Below are 19,182 nucleotides of genomic sequence, written 5' to 3'. Positions count from 1 at the left end.
CTTGCTCACCATCTTCCAGTTCCATGGGCACAGCAGAGGACAGCGTGCTGGTGGGGACTGAGCCCCAGAGCGAGCATTTGCTAGTGTCAGGGCCGTCAGCATGCTTTGCTGCGATAACCTCTCTGCCATTGCCAGGCACCGTTGGGCCCATTTGCACTGTCCCTCCAGTGCAGCACCCAGCCCTTGCGCAAGCACCTTGGGAACAGCGCATGGCTGTACAGGGAGATTTTGGTTTATTAATGAGCATCTTCTGACAGCATCTTCCTTTTTTTTTTTTTTCTTTATATTTTCCTGCAGGGTCTGCAAGGTCCAAGGGTAAGTATTTGGAATCACTTTTTCTGACTAATATCTTGTAATCAAATAAAACAGTTGCTTTTAGCAAATATAAAGCTGCAGGGTGGGTAATTGTGCACACGGGGAACGTGATAAGTACCTGGGGATATGGCATTAGTGATAGTTAAGGAGCAAGGGGCTGGGAACAAGGGCTGCAGTAGGAATGGACCAGGTGCAGACAGATGCACCCAGAGTTGGGAGATGGAGGAAACGGGGCCCCCTCCTGTCTCCTGAAGGGTTTGAGGGAGAAGATGCTGTAAAATGTCAAAAATCGTGAGGATTTCAGCAGGGAACAGATTCATGCTGGTGACAACCATGAGAAATGGAAATACAAACTGGAGACATTTCACTAACTGATGCCACTCTGTCTTTAGGGTCCTCCAGGCCCACGAGGACACCCTGGCCCTCCGGTAGGTCTATGTGGAAAGAGTTCAAAGACATTATTGAAACAAGCTAAAATTATTGCCATGATACTCTCCAGAGGGACTGTTCACTCACTGGAAATTATAGCTTAGCCCCATTCCTCGTATGCAAAAATGTGTGTGTGAATGGACTAGTGTTTCTTGTGCTTTAGTCCAAACCATCTCCAAGTATTTTATAGAGACAGCATTGTTGCCTCTCTCACTCGTCTGCATTGAGGGACTCCAGGGGAAAGAGGATTTCAGAAGGACATGAATCAATATCTTTGCAATAGTGACTGCCCATCTTTCTGGCTGATGCCCCTTTTTTTGCTTTGATTTCTAGGGACCGCCAGGAATTCCAGCCTCATTTGTAAGTTGCTGTTTTCTGTACGTTTGTTAATGATGATAATAAGTCATGCAGAGCCAAGGTGCTGATGGGACATCCAGAAAGAGCTGCTGGGACCCTGGAGACACACACTCAGGTCCAGCAAGAGATGCTGTGTTAGCAAAACACTGCTTGAATCGCAGCCCTAGACCGAGAAGCATTTGCTTGCATCAGGGCATGTTCAGCTTCTAACAATCTCAGTTACCATCTTTTTCACCCCACACTAGCAACAAGACGGCTTTGGGGCAGCTTTCCGGACACTAATCGACTCGAACACCGCGCTCAAGACAGAGGTACGAGGGTACTTTTGAACTCACTGGTCTTTGTGGAGCTGTAGACTGGGAACGGTCACAGCGTTGCATGTTCTTTCTGTGTGCCTAAAGTTTATATACACAAAGCTCTGGTTTGTCTGCTATTCTCGTGGAATAACTGGGGTTTATGCATGCAAAGATCCAGCTAAAGGATGTGGTTCTGTTGTGTTACTTGTTTTTGAAGCTTCAGACCTCATGACATTGCCATCATGACTTTGTGAGCACTTCAGAAATGTCCCATTCGGGACAGTGCAAGGGCTGTAGCTCACTGGATCCCAGCCAGCACAGCCTGTCTTTGACCCACTGATTTTTCCCAAAGATAAAGCAGAAACCCTTGTGGTTACAGCACCTGGTGCCCCAGGCACACCTGACTTTGCCTCCTTTTCTCTCCAGGGTTACCAACATCCAGACCTTCTCATGCTGGACCACGGAGGGGAGATCTTTAAGACTCTACACTACCTCAGCAACCTCATTCAGAGCATCAAAAGACCCCTGGGAACCAAGGAAAACCCTGCACGCATCTGTCGAGACCTCATGAACTGTGAACAGAAGATGAACGATGGTAGGAAGCCCTGAGTGTGCAAAGGCTGCATCCTCCCATTAGGGCCATTTCACATGGCCCAAACAGGTCTCCTTCCCTGGGACCAGTAATGCAGAAATCAAAATTTTCCTTTTCTCATTCACAGAAAAGTTTAAGTGTCCTTGTTAAACCACAAATCCTCTCTTTCTTCAGGTACCTACTGGATTGACCCAAACCTTGGCTGTTCCTCAGACACCATACAGGTCATCTGTAACTTCACCAACGGTGGGCAGACGTGTCTCAGCCCCGTCACTGTCTCCAAGGTACACGCAGCTCAACCCCAGCACGGCATTTCCCATACTACTGTTACGAAATATTTACCTAGGGGTGTGTTGGCCCGGGACACTGGACAGTGACCACTATGGCACAGCACGCCGCTTTCTCCTCAGGACAGTTAGTGTAGCTGTAACGTTCAGGACTGTTCTCATGTAGTTAAAAAATATACCTAAGACTGTTGTTGACTTTTGTCAAGACAAAGCAGTACGTTTCCAGCAATGTTTAATTAACCCATAACTTTAACAGAGGCCAGTAATTTTGCAAACACGCTGCTCCCAAGTGCTTTGTTGAATTAACTTATGTTCAGGTCACTCTTGCATTTTGTTTTCTGCCACCTGAAAAAGTGAGGTCAGCTTAAATATACAAGTTTCCAGTGAAGTTAATGCTACAGGTTTTTTCTTGAGGAAGCACCTGTACCAAAAAATACCAACAACAATATGTGGGTTCATCTGCAGGTGAACTAGAACCTGCTGTTGCTGCTTTGCTTCTTTGCAGAAGCGTGTACTGAATTCAAAGTTTACATTATTTTCCTCCTACTTAAGGACCTGCCCGTTTGTTCTGAAAAATAAAGAACCTGCTGTGTCCCCATGAAAACTTTCCCGGTTGACTTGGCATCTGGCCCTTGTGCCATCCTCACGCCAGATCCAGTTCTGGACATCCGTGCATGGCCACCTCCAGACTTGAGCAGAGTACAGAGACCTCCTTTGCTATCACATCTTGCACTAACCCTGCTGCTAGCTCCCTCCAGCCCCGCTCCAGGGGTTTGCCCTAATGTCTCTGTCACCTTCACAGCTGGATTTTGACATCGGTAGAGTCCAGATGAACTTCCTCCGCCTCCTGAGCTCAGAGGTGGTGCAGCACATAACCATCCACTGCCTGAACACCTCCGTCTGGCGGGAAGGCTCATCCGAGAAACCTTCGGAAAAAGCCGTGCGCTTCAGGGCCTGGAACGGACAGATGTTTGAGGCAGATGGGCAGCTCAGGCCAGAAGTGGCAGCTGATGATTGCAAGGTACGTTGCTGCGAAAGAGGGGAGAGGTGGAGAGAAATGCCAGGCTGAACCCACTCAGGGCACATGACAAGGCTCAAGTTATAGCTGTGCTTCTTATTCTACACAAAAAGGAGGGAGAAGGGTTTAGTTTACCTGTTCACCACTTTAATTTTCCAGTCCAGGGTACTATAGCGGCTCCTGTTAAGTAGGTGGCCTTCAAATAGAAAGCAAAAAATTAAATTCCAAATTTACGTGTCACGTGTAGCAGCAGTTAAACAGTAGAAGCGGGAATTGCCACCCGACGGCGGTGGCCTCGGCTCTTGCCTGATGTCTCACCGAGTCAGTAGCCGCATGTCTGCATTTCGGGTTCACTGCATTAGGAGTTTGTGTTTGGTGATGCCCTTTCAAGCTCGGTTTCCATCAGCTCGACCTGGATAAAGGGTTCCCCAAAATGCTTTCTAAGCCACACACCAGACCTGCTCAGGCCAAAGGGCAGCCCCTTGTCTCACACAGGGCTTCTCAAGCTTATGCCTCGTGAAACTCGTTCCTTTCTAGCAGGCTTCTCCCCCAGTTAAACAGCTTTTTCTGTGTCCCTCCTCCCTGCACAGATCAAGGATGGACGCTGGCATCGGACTCTCTTTTCGTTTCGGACGCAGGACCCTCAGCAGCTGCCAATTGTCAACATCTACAACCTTCCCCCGTCCGAGCCAGGAAAGCAATATCACCTCGAGGTCGGCCCCGTGTGCTTCCTTTGAACAAAGCCATCGAAACCGGGCTCCAAGGCTTTGACCCCATGTTTGGCCTATGTCTTTACACAGGCTCTCCCACCTCTCTGCAGCAAGGACAGCTGGGCTGTATCTTTTGGGTCAACTCTTGCTCTAGCCTTTGGCTCAAGGTCTCAAAGAACCCGTGATCTACTGAACTCAGCAGACCGTTGAAAGGAGGAATAACAAGGACGTAGGGGAAGCGGGTATCAGTCGGGACGTGAACAGTGAAAAGGGATCAGGGGACTAGATGTTGCAAGCGGTTCCACACACAAAGCTTTTTCCATGACCAAAGAAAATATCGAGAGAAACCTCAGGCGACTTGCAGCGTGTGGGTTTTTTCTCCCCCTCCCCCATTTTGTCTTACCTGGTTCCTGAGTTACCAAATGTTCTTTCCATTGAAAAGCAATTAAAAGATAGAGCTTCCCTCTCAGAGCTTGTCGCCTTCTGGATGGCCACGTGCTGCATCAGGTCTCCCAGGCGGAGCTGCAAGTTGAATCTGGCTGCTCTGTGTACCGGAAGCATTTTGATGTGCAATATTAGAAGAAACAAAATATATATATTATATTATTTAAAGCAAAAAGAAAAAGAAAAAAAAAAAAAAAACAGAAAAAAACCTAAGTTCCTCCTTCCATGGGTGAGTTTAATCAACGTCCCTTCTCATGCATCGTGTTGGGGTAGGGGAGAGTCCCGAAGCTGAGAGGGGGGAATGGAAGGAGGAGAGGGGAAGAGATTGGTGCTAAAATAGAAAGAGAGGATGGGCTCGTCTGATTTGTTTCTACCTCTCACTGTGAAATCTCTGGTGCTCTTAAAAAAGTGTGTTATTTTATATATATGACTTTAAACTATTTAAGGTTGTGAAGGTGCTACAGTGTCTTGCCACAGACCCAAAAAAAAAGCCCATAGGACCATCTCTCTAGGAAGAGAGGCGGTTATGATCTACAGCTAAATCAGAGAAACAGTCACCTTTAAAGGGATCCTTTAATCGCCGTGGATGTCAAGCGTGCGCAACAACTCCAAGCGTGTCCAAAATAACTTACAGGATATTTTAAAAGCAAATTTGCTTTTTTTTTTTAGTTAATCAGCACTTCACTGCTTTGGGAGGGGAGTGAGGGATACAGCTCATCTGGAAGCATTGAGCCTCAGAAAGAGCTATTTTTGAGTCGGTTGTCATGTAACTAGTTTTGCTGTAGTCGCGTGGGCCACGCATCCGTGCCAGCTCACGCGTGCAGTGATTCCCTGGTCTACTCTCGTATTTAAACCCCAGCTCTGCAACCCTTCTGTCTGGCCCCTCTGTCAAGACTGACCTGATGGTACCTTGTTTCAGAACCCAGCCGGGCTTGGAGGGGTCTTGTTTTGTTAAGTTTTGTAGAAATTTAGTCTCTATATGTAAATTTGGAGGAATTTTTTTTTTTTAAAAGAGGATAATTATGGTAATCTTTAATTCTATATAAGGAATAATATTGATGTAATCAGAGCTGTACTGTATCAGAAACGCTTCAGTGCCTGTTTGGAGTTTTCATGTCTCATATGGACTATGGATTTTATTTTTTTGAGGAAAAAAAAAAATTATATGTGAGTCTCTCTTTGTGTATTCTTTTTTTTACTACTGCCTGCTGGTTGGTTTCCAACAACCATCAGAAAAGGTTCACAAGATCTGTCCCAAATACCTCACCCTCCACGCAGCCCTGCCTCTGCTCAGAAATACCTCACCCCGGCACGGGCCGGCTCGCCCCGGCACCCCCAGGCCAAAATCACCATCGCTCATCGCTTGCTGCCTTCCCATGCACACACACTCCCACGCTCCCGGGTTTCTCCCTCTCTCGTCCTCTCGCCATCGGTTTTGTGTGTTTTCTCGAGGCTGGAGTTACCATTTGTTCTCATTAAAGCTTTTTTCCTTTTCTTTTTTTTTTTTGGACTTTAAATAAATATTTAAAACTGAGGCAATGAAATGGGACTGGTATGGTTTTTTTCACTTCTTCCTGGGAAACTAAGTGGGTTAGAGGTGCAGAAATAGCCCATGGGTGCCAACGTTGGTGCAAGAGCCCAGAGACCCCCAGGGGAGCCCAACCCGTGCCCCGAAACGCTTCCTCCGGTGCCGGTCACAGCACGACCTGCCCAGCCCTCAGCATGATGCTAAATGCACAACAAGGATCCCGGGGATCCCGATGGCTCCCCGCTGCTGTGCGTCACCCCCCTGCCCCGCCAGCCCGTTCATCATCCAAATCCCCATCCTGAGACAGTGCCGGCGAGCAAGAAGAAAGAAAATAAAATGTAAAAATTTAAAAAGAAAAAACAGCTGAGCTGATCTTTTTCATTGCTCAAGCCCATATCACATCTCAGTTGCTCCAAGCTGACTTTGAAAGTCAGGAGCCGACTGCTCCTTGCTTAGGAGGTCGCCTGGCCCCAGCCCAGCCGACGGACTCCAACCTGGTGGCTGTCTCTGCCGGCACAGGCAGCGCTCACATTGGAGACGGCAGCGAAGCCCCCGCAGCCTCGAGCCGGGGAGAGGGACACAGGGGTGACCCGGTCACACCGCGCCGCGGAGCCGCTTCAGTCCCGGGTTGCGTCAGGGGCAGCGGGAAGGGTCCGCGCCGTGTTTGCTCGCCCCGTGCTGCGCCCGTTCCCGGCAGCGCTCCTGCGGCTGGAGGGGCCGAGGGTCCCCCTGGGCACAGGGGGCTGCTGGGCAAGGGCACCAGGGCAGCTTTGGCAGCGCGTTAAAAAAATGGCTCGTTTGGGGCTGACCGTCTCTCACGTGACCCAGCCGTTCCTGAAACACGTTGCTTGCGGTCAAGGAAAAAGCAAACACATTTAATAAATCAATGCACTTAATTACGAGGCCAAAGTTGGAGGGGATGTAAGACACTGTTAAATAGAGAGATTCTGGTTGCTCCCCTGCCTCGTACCCCCCCAGCCAGGATTTATTAAAGAAGTCCCTGTCTCTAGCGGTTATTTTAGATTATTTTAAGTAATCAGCTAGGTATGTGATCAGCATCCACAGCCCAAAGGCCACTTCATCACTGCAAGGCTGGGCTGAGACGAGCCGCAAGCAGCAAGCACAGCAAAGCCACCTGCACGCAACAGGGAGCTCAGCTGGACAGGGCAAAATCCGGCAGAATTCACGGCTTGGGGGATCCCACGGCGCTGCTGGGGTAGGGTGGGCTCGGGAAAGTGGCACCGCTGGGGAGGGGAAGGAGATGTTGGGGTTTTTGTTTTGTTTTTAAATGGTGCAGCTTGCCACAGAATCATAGCATGCTTTGGGTCGGAAGGGACCTTTACAGGTCACCTAGTCCAACCCCCCTGCAAGAGCAGGGACATCTTCAACTGGATCAGGTTGCTCAGAGCCCCGTCCAACCTGGCCTTGGATGTTCCCAGGGATGGGGCATCTACCACCTCTCTGGGCAACCTGGGCCAGTGCCTCACCACCCTCACTGTAAAAAATTTCTTTCTTAAATCCAGTCTAAATCTGCCCTCCCTTAGTTTAAAACCATTGCTCCTTGTCCTGTCACAACAGGCCTTGCTGAAAAGTCTGTCCCCGTCTTTCCTATAGGCCCCCTTTAAGTACTGGCAGGCTGCTATAAGGTCTCCCCGCAGCCTTCTCTTCTCCAGGCTGAACAACCCCAGCTCTCTCAGCCCGTCCTCGTAGCAGAGGTGCTCCAGCCCGCGGATCGTTTTCATGGCCCTCTTCTGGACCTGCTCCAACAGCTCCATGCCCTTCTTGTGCTGAGGGCTCCCATCTTGTACGGGGCCTAATCCTGCTGCGCACACCGAACGGCAGAGCCAGTTCATGGCCCCATCCCCAACAGCACCCGCGCGCTCCCCACCCCAACTCCCCCCGCCCCGAGACCACACACGAACCCGGCACCAGCCCTGCGTCCCAGCGAGGAGCGACGCCGGTGCAGACCCGAATCCTTTACAGCCCGCGGGTGACCATCAGCGTGGGGAGTTTTTTGCCCTGTGGAGGAAAGCCACGTACGTCCAGGTGCCAGTCGGTGCCCCTGAGGCCTCCAACCACACCTGGAGCCGGCCGAGCGCTTTGCCAGGCACCCGCAAAATTAATTGCAGTTTCCGAGAACAGAAGCCTGTATTGGTGAAACGTGGGGTTGGGATTTGGTTGTTGGGGTTTTTTTTTAACTTTTCTGCTGGAGAAATCCAAGCTTTTGCAAGCTTAATTTCCTCCACCTGCTATTGCTTCATGCCTGAGCAAACAGCCCAGCGGCTGAACAAGCACGTCGGGGCTGGGGACGTCCAGCTTTGCAGGCGGACATATATAAGGGACGGAGCCAAGCCACATCCCATCAGAGCAGGAGCCTCCTCTCAGCCGGCCAGGCGATGCTGGCCTCCCTCGCCCTCCTCCTGGGGCTGCCGCTCGCCCTTGCCGCCGAGCCCCCCAGCTGCGCCCGGTTCGTCCCGGTCACCTTCGACAATGCCACCATCCCTGGGGTAAGCCCTGCCCTCAGCCGGGGCACCCGTCCTCGCCTTTCCTATCAGCATCGCTCGCAGTTACGGGTGCAGGAAGAGGTTACGAACCCGATCAGCAGCTTGGCTCTTATCTCACTGCCTGTCCGTGCTTATTTTCCTAAAAAAATCAAGACTTCTGCACAGGAGCACAGGGACGGGGTGAAGCCTTTGCAGCTCTGCACCCATAAACTCATGACCAGGCACTTCTGGGGGGCTCCTGCTTCCATCTCCCCGTGCAAACCAGGCTGGGCAGCACCGTTCCCAGCGCTTTGCCGCTCTATTTTAAGTCCTTCAAGTGACAGGGACTCAGGTCACAAGTCTCCATCCGCAAAACCCTTCAACGTATAAACAGTATTTAGTCCCTTGGGGATGTTTAATGGGACAAAAGCAATGAAAGCTGGGCACAGAGCAGGAGGGACACGACCACAGACACAAGCTGGCCATCCTGGGAGCTGGAGCATCGCCTTAGCGGGGAGGGAACAGAACCAAGAGCCCCTCACCCAGCCCGGATCCTGCCCAGGACGGTCACCTACCGGCGGTGCTCGTGGCCGCAGGGCGGCAGGGCACGGCCTCTGCTTTTACTTACATGGTCACCCCGCGGGTGAACCCGGCACAGACCCCGACTGTCCCCCGCTCCCTTCCTCTCCACAGCTCCTGGGGCAGTGGACCTACATCGCCGGTGCCTCCAGGTACCCGCCTCACCTGGTGGAGCTGAAGGCGGTGAAACACGCAACCTTCTCTTTGTCTCCCGGCAGCCACGAGGACGAGCTCAACGTCACCGAAATCATGAGATTGTAAGGACGGGGATTCACCCCCTCACCCAGCTCCCCTGTCTCCGGGGGCATTTCCACCCGCTGGTACCATCCTCCGGGCCGAGACACCTCCACAAATTTGGGGCTGGCGAGCAGCTATGCCAAATGTATTTAAGCTCTGCAGCCCAGCTTGAGTTCTGAATCCCTCAGGTTTGGTTGGGGCAGTTTAGGGGGTATTTGCCCCATCTGACCTCTCTGCCCCGCAGGAACGAGACGTGCGTGGTGAAGAACACCGGCAAGATCCAGGTCTTTTGGCACAACTCCAGCCTGGTGCACGGTAAAGCCCCGGCCGTGGCGCGGGGCCGGAATGGGGGTGGGGGGGGAGGCACCGCAGCCGCACCTTGCCCCCTCCCACTTCTGCCCCCTGGTATTTGGCACCCTGAGCCCCCGGCACCAGGCCCTTTTACACCTAAAAACATGTCCGGAGGTGGGGGGGAAAAAATTTCCTCCACCCCATGCAATGGGTATGGCAGCGCTGTGGGACCCGACCAGGCCCCACCGGGAGGAGCCTCCCGGGGTAAAGGGGGTGAGCAGCCCCCGCCGCGCTGCCGGCTCTGCCCGGGCTGAGCCCTGGCACGGGGCAACGCTCGCCAACGGGGCACCCTGCTCTCCCGTGCCTTCCAGTCGATGACCAGTCGGTTTCCGAGGCCAAACTGATCCAAAGCGACAAGGACCTGCTGATCCTGAAGCACGTCAATGGCAACCTCCCGGGTCTGAGCCTCTCGGGTGAGTGGATGCTGCCCTGGATCTGTGGGGCACATCCCTGCCCGGGGACACATCGATGGGCACGGGCGTACCCAGCCCTTGCAGGCAGGGCAAAAAGCCCCTTTCCCCCCAGAGAGGGGAAAGATGGGGGTGGGCAGCAGCGAGCTCCCCATCCACACCACGGGGACCACCAAGGAGCAAAGCACCCCCTAAAACTCCCTTTTATTTCCCCCTTCTCCTTTTACCGCCCCGTTCCTCCGGCAGCGCGGACGCCCAACGTGAGCAAGGAGCACCTGGAGGAGTTCAAAGCTCACCTGCACTGCCTGGGCTTCACCGAGGAGGAGGTGTTCTTCACCTCCGAAAAGGTCCGAACCCCTCCCCAGGGTGGGCGAGCCCCAGCCCGGGCCAGCTCCCGCCACCAGCTGGGACGGGGGTCCCGGGGGGGATGTAGGATCGGTGTCCCCCCACCCGCAGCCCCTCTCCTCCCCGGTCATTCCCAGCTCTTGGGGCAGTTTTAGGACAAGGGGGCACCGACAGTCGCTCTCCCCCTCTCCCGCAGGACGCCTGTCCCCTGCCCAGGGAGAAGACGGGCAAAGGCGGCGGGGAGCCGCAGCTGGAGTAACCCCCGCGGGCCAGGTCGGCTGCTCCATCCTCATCCTCCTCCAGCCCCTCCATGGGCACGTCCCTGCCTGCAGGCCCCAGCCGGGCTCAGCTCAGCCTCAGGACTTTCTATCGAGGTTTCATTTTTTCCTCACGGATGAAACGTGCGGTTTCCCTGTTCTCGCCCGCACGCAGAATAAACTCGGGTGTTACGACCGCCCGCCGCTCCTGCCGCATCCTCACCGGGAGCGCAGGCAGGACCCCTCCTGCCCGCCCTGCCCGCGATGCCGCATCTCCCAACCTGCTGAGAGGCACGAAAAGCCCCGGACGAAACCCTGCCAGGGCCGAGTGTGGCAACAGGCACGGAGATGATGCCCTCCGGCCGGCTCCACGCTGGCACGGGACCCTCCCAGCCACCTCACCCGGCGGGTCCGCTCCAGCCGCGGGGCGTCGGGATGCCAGCACCCACCCATCATCCCTGACCCCATGGGGATACGCACAAACCCACTGACGCCTTCGGGTTTCCTCCACCATGACTCAAACCAACCGAGGCAGTTTTCGCATCCAGACATCCCCCCCTGAATTTTCAAGCCAAATCCCACCAGGCTCCGTCAGCGCTGGGAGCTTGCGCAGGGGTCACAGCGGGTTGGGGTGACACGAGGTGACATCGCGCCTTCCCTGGGTGTCTCCGAGCAGGGGAAGGGGGAGAGGACGGGAAAAACCATCACCCAGGGCCAGACCAAGGGACTTGGGGATGCTCTGCTACCGGAGAGGAAAAGGCAAAGAGAAATAAAGCCGGGAAAGCAGGTCCTGCCCTGCCCAGCAGCACGGGGATGGGAGCGGGACCTGGGGGTCGGGGGAGCCACCGCAGGGGACATGTCCAGCAGGACTGGGGTGACCTCCTGAGGCCCTTTCAGCCCCATTTTTATGGCCTGTTTTGGCAAGAAGGGGGAAAATACCTTCCTGCCCAGGAAGAAGGTGGCTCTCTGAAGCCCCCCAGGCTTCACCCAAGGTGGAGGACGGCTGCACCCCAGCCAGTGCCGGGGTGGGGGGCTGCACGGTGCCTCGTTTGTGGAGTAAGAGGGAACTATGGTGGCTGCTCATGGGGAACAAAACAGGCAAATTTAGGGCAGATTTTAGTTTAAAATGCAGCAAGTGCATCGGCCCCATCATCTCCAGCCACGTCGACAGCCCACAGCTATTGACGCTCGCTGACAGCAACCACAGCCAAGGCCAGGGCAAGCACCGAGCTCGGTGCCAGGCACACGGCTCTTCTCTGGGCAATGTCCCCAAAAGGTGCTGGCTGCATCACCACCATTGGGCCAGCAGCCCCCGCCACGTCCCGTCCCCCCCACAGGGCTGCAAAAGCAAACAGCCGAGCGAGCGCGTCTGTCTGTCTCGCTCCTCGCTCTCGGGCAGCCATGGCCACAGCCGGGGTCGCCGCCGTCCTCGGCCTTGCGGTGCTGCTGCCCGCGGCCCCCTTCCCCTGCAGAGCCCCGCGCCCGCAGCACCCAGACAACGCCACAGCATCAAAGGTAGGAGAGACCCGAGCCCCGGGGGGCTGTCCCACTCCTGCAATGAGTTTGTGGGTGCTCTGCTAAGCCTCACTGTCCCCTGGGAAAGGCGGAAACCTTCCCTCGCCCCCTGGCACATCTGCCAAGGCGCTTTCAGCAAAACATCCACAACAAACAGGAAACGTCTGCTTTCCAAAACATCTCGAATTACCCAGTTTTCTCGTGGTCCCCCAGCAAGTCCCAAAGGCGACCTCGAAACAAGGGGGGCTGCCTGGGTATTTTTTGGTGCAAATCCCCCGCGGCAGCGCAGGGCTGTCCTGCCCCTGCTGCATCACGCAGGGGCACCGGAGCCAACGCCAACACCGTTTCCCAATCCCCACATTCAGGTATTATTTTTTTTCCCCTGTGCGTTTGCACAGGTTTCATTCTGTTGCTGCCGGTGTGATGCAGAAGCCTGAGGTCAAAAATAACAATTTTGCCACGGGGAGGGTAGGAATCTCTTCCACAGAGCTCCCCCTGCAAACCTGACAGCTCTCACCGCCCTGCTCCTCTCTCCCCGCAGCTGCTGGGGACCTGGCTGTATGTGGCCGGGGCCACCCAGTTCCCCCGGCACCTCCTGGAGATGCTGGTCATCGACCACGGCCACCTCCATGTGGAGCCCCGCGCCGGCGAGCAGGAGCTGCTCATCACCCAGCGCGTGGCCGCGTAAGATGCAACCCTCGGGTCTCTCTGCCCCAGACCCATCTCCTCCCACGCGCTGCCGTCCCCGCAGCGAGATACGAGCATGGCTTCAGACTGGTTTTCCCAAGGAGAGAGTCTCTCCTGGCTGCTCTGTGCATGCTCTCCCATCCCTTCTCTTCCTCACCCCTTCTTTTATATATTTATTTCAGCAGCCCCCAGGTTTAGGCAAATTTTGCAGGGTGCAGAAGTCTTGCAGGCACCAACCCCTGCAGGCACGGAGGACGCAGGCAAGGAGAAGACCTTTCCAGAGGTCCCTGCAGCTGCTAACCCTGCCAGACACCAAAAGCTGTTTCCCCCCCGCCCCAGCATCAGACCTGAAGGGGATGAATTTTTCTGGGCCAACACAGGCAGCTCTTTGCAATTTCAGTTGTTTTGGGGTGGAAAACCTCTCAGCACCGAGGAGCCCTTGAGCTGGGCAGGACAAGGCTGAGACCACGAGCTGCAGGTGGAGGTCAGACAAATGCAGGGGAGAAATGGCTTAATTTCAGCAGTGAGAGCAGTTAACCCTGCGGAGGAGCTGGCGCAGCCGGGTTCCCACCCCAGGGCCAGGGGCACGTGCCCCCTGCGGGGCCAGGGCCAGGTCCGGGGCTTTGCTGGTCCTTTCCAGCCCACGGCTGGGGGTCTTTGCTCTCCTTCCCCCCCCTCACTTCCTTCTCTCTCTCTCTCCAGGGGGGACCAATGTCTCACCAACAACTCCACCTACTTCAAAATTGGCGCGGGTAACACCACGCTGGTGAAGCACGGTGAGCGGCACCGGTGGGCGCAGCCTTCGGGGTGATCACCCAGGCTGTTTTTTGGAAGGGCTGAGGCACGCAAAGGGCCCGTGTCGATGTTTTACATCACCTGACACATTTTATTCCCGGGTCGCTTTGTCCATTGGAAGCCTTGGTGGACTCCAGACGGCTCCCCAGGGCCGGGGGCACGCTGGGTCTAAACCCCACGACGCAATGCCGTGCCAGGAGCAAGGAGCAAACCCGCGTGCATCGCATGGAAGGAGACTGCCTCGTTTGTAACGTTATTCAGCAATTTCTGTGGGAGAGGAGGGGAACGTTTGTGGCAGGTTTCAGCTCTGAAATTGTTTCCTCCTCACTGAGGAAAGAGGGTGAGCCATTTGGGGTGGGAATTGCAAAGCCCACAGCCGCGGTCCAAGAGGGCATTGCTGCGAGCAGGGGACAGCTGATCCACGTTTCTGCAGCTCCCCCGCTCGTACCCCGAGCACCAGCGAGCCGTGCCACCCAGCACACTGCAACGGTAGGACAGGAGCTGGGCGGCTTTGGCTCCTTCACACCCCAGGCCCACATTTAAGAAATACAATTCAAATAAACCGAGAGCCGAACAACTCGCACAACATCAGATCCCGGGGGCTACGGGCATTGCCCACACCCAGGCTGCAGTTTATCGCTGCTGCAGCACTGAAAATCTGAATATCGCGGCCGTTCCCAATCCCGATTCTGTTCTCTCGAAGCCAAGAGCCAGCAAACCGTGGGGACACTGATGAACCTCAGCTCTGAAGACGTTTTACTCATCCAGTACCAACTGCAGAGGGAAAGGACGTATTTGGGACTGTATCTCTATGGTATGCAAACTCCACCCTAAAGTAACTTAAAGCTATCATGGGACACCAAAACACGCGCATAAAATTATCAGCTACAACCACGCAGGAACTTGGTTTCGCCAATGGTCAGTGATTTTCCTGACACCGCCGCTCCAGGGGTCACGGGAGTATTTACAAATCCCATTAAAACCTAAATCTCTTGGCAGAGCAGAAAGAGCAAGTTAAAGACAAAACCTACTTACGCCATAAATATTCAACGAACAGGAAGCAAATACAATTCAGCATCGATATCATCGTAAAAAATCTCAATATTTTCAAGCTAACCATGATTTTTCGGTACTTACCTCCCAGGGCAGAGCACGTGGCTTTGCAGTACCGGCACAGGCAAAGCTGATCAGATCCACCACAACCCCATAAAGCAGCATTTTAAACCTTGATAAGGCTTCCCATTGCCCTTCCAAGCTGCAAAACGGTTGCTTAAGAGAGCTTGGAGACATGTATAGAAAACTGCCTCCATACTCAGCCTCGGTCCCTCCCGATGCCCCAGGAGTATCGGAGTATCCTGCAACCCCTTAAAGCAGACAGGACCAGAGCTAACTGGGGAGAGGGTTGGTTTTGTTCAGGTCTATTCACCACGGGGGCTGAGAGACCCCAGGAGAGACCCCCTCCGCAGCAAGCGTTGGTAGGAGCGCAGGGCAGGGAGGCAGCAAGGGCAGGGATGTGGCTCGAAGGGCCATGCCGAGGCCACCGGTCTGTATTTAACGCCTGGCAAATGCTTCTTTTGCAGCCCGAAACCTGAGCGTGAGCACAGCCCACCGGGAAGAGTTCGAGTGCCACGCCAAGCGCCTGGGGCTGAGCGAAGAGGAGATCGTGTACGCGCCCTGGAAAACGGTACACGGCCGCTCGCGGGTGGGCGAGGGTCGGCAGAGCCGCCGCGGCCCCCCACCCCGGGCAGGGGTGCCAAGACCCCGGGCTGTAGCTCCAGCTGCCAAACTGGGGTCTTGGAGAGAGATTTTCAAGGTGGTGGAAATTATTCAGGGGACTAAGTAACAGCAGGTTGATTCGACTGCGACAGTCGTTTAAAATAACTTCCCCGCAGTGACTCCCCAAAGCAAATACCTGCACCGAGCATCTCCAGTGGGAAATCTGGTAACCGCCTGCCTCCCCTGCTAGGGGGGAGATAGCTAAAGCATGGGATTTTTGCCCCGAAATTCCCAATTTTGCCCTGGAATTCCTCATTTTGCCCCCCCAGCAGAGGCCAGCCGCCTCCAGGAGCTGCAGCGAGGGGCAGGAGGGGCCAGTGCCCCGGGGCACTGCATGGCCCTGCTTCAGCCGAAGCCACAGCAATTTAAACCCCTAAAAACCTCGGGTTGTTTTCAGATTAGGGTTCGCTTTTTTGGCACCCCAAGGTCTGCGTGAGGAGCGGGTTCACGGCCTGGCTGGCTGTAAACGGGGTTCAGGAAGATTGCACGAGCCAGTCCTCCTCCCGCCCCGGCGCAGGGACGTCCAGCACAGAGGCTTCTTTTGGGCTGGGGTCCAGCCCGGAGCTCCCGGCCCTACGGACCGTCAGGAAAGAGGCAACACCATCCACTCCCACAAAACCAGACTTTTTCCTTTAGTTTTTCCATCGAAACATTAACCAGACCCAGCCCTAGCCCTAACCTCTGCCACCTGATTTAGGACATTTTATCCTGCAAATGACGCAGTCCCCAAGCCAGCTTGATGGGGCTCCCTTTTGCAAAGTGGGGGGTGAAAAAAACATCTTACCTTTTCCTGTCCATCCATTCCTGTCCTGGCCATCTGCTCATCCACAGCAGGAGACTCTGAGCTTCCAGAGGTGCCCAAATCCCCGCTCTGAGCTGCTGGACTGGACCCAGCGTAGCACCCAACACCCCCCAGCCTCAACATGCTTCTTTTAGAAATATCCCTCACAGGTGCAGGGGAACTGGGGACAGGGACACAGAGCAGGTTGAAACCCTCGTGGTGTGACGGGGCAGGTCTCCTCTCCCCAGTAGGCAACGGGCAGCACCTGGGAGGCAGGACCCAGCTCCCCCAAATTAGCAGCTGCATCACATTTAAATTTGGGCAAGACAAATTACATTTAGAGAAAGCCAAGGTGAGTGGCATAAGCCAGAACCGTTTGTCCTTACAAGCCCCAGGGTGATCGCTGTTAGCAGAGAAGGGTTTACGTGCCCCGCCGAGAGGCAGGACACTGCATCTGAGGAGTAAAATGAAACCAATTAAATGAACGCAGAACAGATTTTGGGGACCTTTGTCATCAGGCTGAGAGAGATGGACATGAAGAGCGCACCGGTGCAGAGACTCACGTACCCCAGCATCGGTCCAAGGCACTAGCAGAGCCCGAACCACGCTAATTCTGAATGGCTGGGTAGCACAAGCTTTTTATTTCTCAAAAAGATTGGATCCCCCTTTCCTTCAGAGCACGCTTACTGACCCGCCAGTGTAGTACGGCTCTGCTCCAGAAACCTGGTTTCCTCTTCACAGCACAGGCGTGGAAAATGGCACCAGCAGCAGCTCAGCACCCGGACAAGCAGCGTCCACGACTGGGGCAGCGCGGGGAAGCCCCTAGCTTCTCTAGGCCTTCTTAGACTTATAATCAGATAAAAAGGGAAATAAAAATACTTCTTTCTTCAGTGAATTCTCTCCTGCTGGTGCACTGGCAGTTCCACTTATCCCATCCTTGTTGTTTTGGAAGGAGCTGTGTCAAGTGAAAGAAATGGAAAAAGGAAACCACCCATGCACGGAGCCCGTGGCTGCAGTGACAGCATCACCTCCTCCGGGTACCCACCAGCCCGGGAGCACGGGTAACTGATGCCACGTTAGGCAATAAATGTTTTCCTCAAATTCAATGCATTTTGTTGCCGAGATGCTGGGGAGCAGGGGTTCTGAAGAGATCAGAAGTGGGGCTTGCAAAAAGAAATTGAACACCCAATTCACCTTGTGTGTCATCCAACTAGGAGTTGGGAAAAGTCAGCCTTAAGCAATCAGGGATGCAAGACAAGGTGACACCTGGAAGTTTTTCCAGCGCTGATTCAGTCCGCTCAGCTTCACACCAAGCTTGCAAGAGAGCTCTACTAAAAAAGCAGTACTTAAAATGAAGCAGTAAGAGAGGCTAACCAGGAGAGGGCAATCATTAACTATTTTAAATGAGCATGCTGAGCATTTGATGTGTAACTGGAATATATAGAAGGCTAGAAACTTATTTTTAACTGTACAGTCTGAGAGGAAGAGGCTGCTTAGCTAGAAGCAATCCCCCAATTCTCTTGGCAGCAGCTTGACTGCCAGAAGTAGCCCAGCTGGGGCAGATGTTCCTGCCCAAACCCTTGGGACTGGGCAAGAGCTTCCCAATAATGTTCACCCACAGCAAGGTTTGCAACATAATATGACAACACTGAAAAATTATCCTCCTGCCAGAGACAGAGAGGGTGCTAACCCAACCCAGGCTGGATTTTTTACTTCCCAGAGAAAAAGGTCAGGTTTCCTCATTTCCCAATAAGTCGGCACCTTGGAGGCGAGAAGGTTCAAGTGCCAAGATTCACGTTGCTCTCCGAGCCTCCGCTACGCCCCTGCACTCATCAGGCACCTCACACATCCCTTATCGCACCCCCAGCCCAAAGGGAGGAAGGCAGCTTGGCTCTGTGTTTGTGAAAGTGGGGGGAGTTTAAAAAGAGACTGCTTTTGCTGCGTGTCTGGAAAGTAATTGTCTCAGCTCTAACCTAGTAATTAAGCACTGAAAATATCTCTCCCTTAAAAAGGAAGAAAAGGAGAAAAGCTGGAGGGAACACAGTGAAGCAGAGCCCTGCTCCTCCCTCTCTGGCACCAGGGTGCCCTGTCCCTGCACAGCACTGTTTACTGGGCAGCGTTTCAGTGTTGAGCCTTTGGTCCGATTCCTGTAGTAAAAAATGAATTTTACAAGGTGAAGGACAGCCAGTTCCCTCCTGGTCTCAGGGCACAGGTACCTGGCCAGCCCTTGCTTCAGACACATCTTTATCAGCTTGTGACAGGAAACATAATCCCCCACCTCGAGGAGCGAGACAGTTAAAGGGTAGGAGAGGGCAGCGGTGCGAGAGGGGATGCTGCCAGCAGCCTTGAGCACTGCAGTCCAGAGAGCGTCGATAAGCGTCTCAGCTGACCGAAGCTGACACCACTGGAAAGCAGTGGCTCAGATTACAAGGACCCAGACTTTATAAGTAGATTTATAGCTGAATAAAAGCCCTGAATTACAGTCAGAGACATAAGGAACCAACAAACCCAGTCTGGCCCCCACGGCAAGTTTTGTTAACCAAACCAGAGGCCGCTTGCCCTACCAGCTATGGTTCCTGAATGACCTTCAAGGATAGCTCCTGGTTGGTTTTTTACTTGTTGCAGAAAAAAATTGTACAAAGCCTTTCTTTTGAAAACCCTATAAGCCAGGTTCCTTCGAGGGCATAATTGGACTGCAGAGTTTCCAGCTTTTCTGGGAAACTCACTTCTCTGAACAGAGAGTTAGGGATACTGCACAGATGAGCAAAGTCCAGCAACACTCAGAGACAGGCTAACAGTGTCTGAACATCCCTGACTCATCACTACCATCATTAGCCTTGATCTCAGGTTTGCTGGTTTTGCCTTTAAGAAGAATTCTGTTCTCCCAGGTCCTCGTAGGCAAGATCCTTCACAGCGTCAGTGTCCTTGGTGAGAATCATCCCACGAACAGCACCAATAAACAATATCGAGAAAGAGATGCAGACACGTGG

At 54.0% G+C, this 19,182-nt stretch overlaps 3 protein-coding genes across 3 annotated transcripts in view; all 3 read left to right on the top strand.

Moving 5' to 3' along the window:
- Positions 1-5,986, top strand: part of COL27A1 (collagen type XXVII alpha 1 chain) — a 164,343-nt gene extending 158,357 nt beyond the window's left edge. Inside the window, exons 54-61 of the mRNA XM_072883342.1 lie at positions 298-315; positions 708-743; positions 1,078-1,104; positions 1,347-1,412; positions 1,824-1,992; positions 2,164-2,273; positions 3,079-3,297; positions 3,885-5,986. Coding sequence (XP_072739443.1) covers positions 298-315; positions 708-743; positions 1,078-1,104; positions 1,347-1,412; positions 1,824-1,992; positions 2,164-2,273; positions 3,079-3,297; positions 3,885-4,031 — 792 coding nt within the window. The 3' untranslated portion in view covers positions 4,032-5,986. The remainder of the gene's footprint in view (positions 1-297; positions 316-707; positions 744-1,077; positions 1,105-1,346; positions 1,413-1,823; positions 1,993-2,163; positions 2,274-3,078; positions 3,298-3,884) is intronic.
- A 2,386-nt stretch (positions 5,987-8,372) lies between these two features.
- LOC140661376 (alpha-1-acid glycoprotein-like) lies at positions 8,373-10,640 on the top strand. Its single transcript, XM_072883407.1, has 6 exons — positions 8,373-8,483; positions 9,153-9,295; positions 9,520-9,590; positions 9,938-10,039; positions 10,283-10,383; positions 10,578-10,640. The coding sequence occupies exons 1-6, from the start codon at positions 8,373-8,375 to the stop codon at positions 10,638-10,640; spliced, it is 591 nt and encodes a 196-aa protein (XP_072739508.1).
- A 1,399-nt stretch (positions 10,641-12,039) lies between these two features.
- Positions 12,040-17,261, top strand: LOC140661425 (alpha-1-acid glycoprotein-like). Its single transcript, XM_072883537.1, has 6 exons — positions 12,040-12,153; positions 12,695-12,837; positions 13,543-13,616; positions 14,339-14,449; positions 15,216-15,319; positions 17,145-17,261. The coding sequence occupies exons 1-6, from the start codon at positions 12,040-12,042 to the stop codon at positions 17,259-17,261; spliced, it is 663 nt and encodes a 220-aa protein (XP_072739638.1).
- The last annotated feature ends 1,921 nt before the right edge of the window (positions 17,262-19,182 follow it).

The sequence above is a fragment of the Ciconia boyciana genome, chromosome 18 (genome assembly GCF_034638445.1).
Source record: "Ciconia boyciana chromosome 18, ASM3463844v1, whole genome shotgun sequence".
In the NCBI taxonomy this organism is placed as follows: Eukaryota; Metazoa; Chordata; class Aves; order Ciconiiformes; family Ciconiidae; genus Ciconia; species Ciconia boyciana.
Note: the sequence above shows the minus strand (reverse complement) of the source record. Positions and strands in the feature narration are given on the sequence as shown.

Bases quoted from the DNA above. Each gene is read 5' to 3' on its own strand.
- LOC140661425 (XM_072883537.1), top strand. From the start codon at position 12,040: ATGGCCACAGCCGGGGTCGCCGCCGTCCTCGGCCTTGCGGTGCTGCTG. The intron at 13,617-14,338 runs GTGAGCGGCACC...GTTCTCTCGAAG, and splicing joins CACCACGCTGGTGAAGCACG to CCAAGAGCCAGCAAACCGTG. The intron at 15,320-17,144 runs GTACACGGCCGC...TTGTTTTGGAAG, and splicing joins TGTACGCGCCCTGGAAAACG to GAGCTGTGTCAAGTGAAAGA.
- LOC140661376 (XM_072883407.1), top strand. From the start codon at position 8,373: ATGCTGGCCTCCCTCGCCCTCCTCCTGGGGCTGCCGCTCGCCCTTGCC. The intron at 9,296-9,519 runs GTAAGGACGGGG...TCTGCCCCGCAG, and splicing joins GTCACCGAAATCATGAGATT to GAACGAGACGTGCGTGGTGA. The intron at 10,384-10,577 runs GTCCGAACCCCT...CCTCTCCCGCAG, and splicing joins TGTTCTTCACCTCCGAAAAG to GACGCCTGTCCCCTGCCCAG.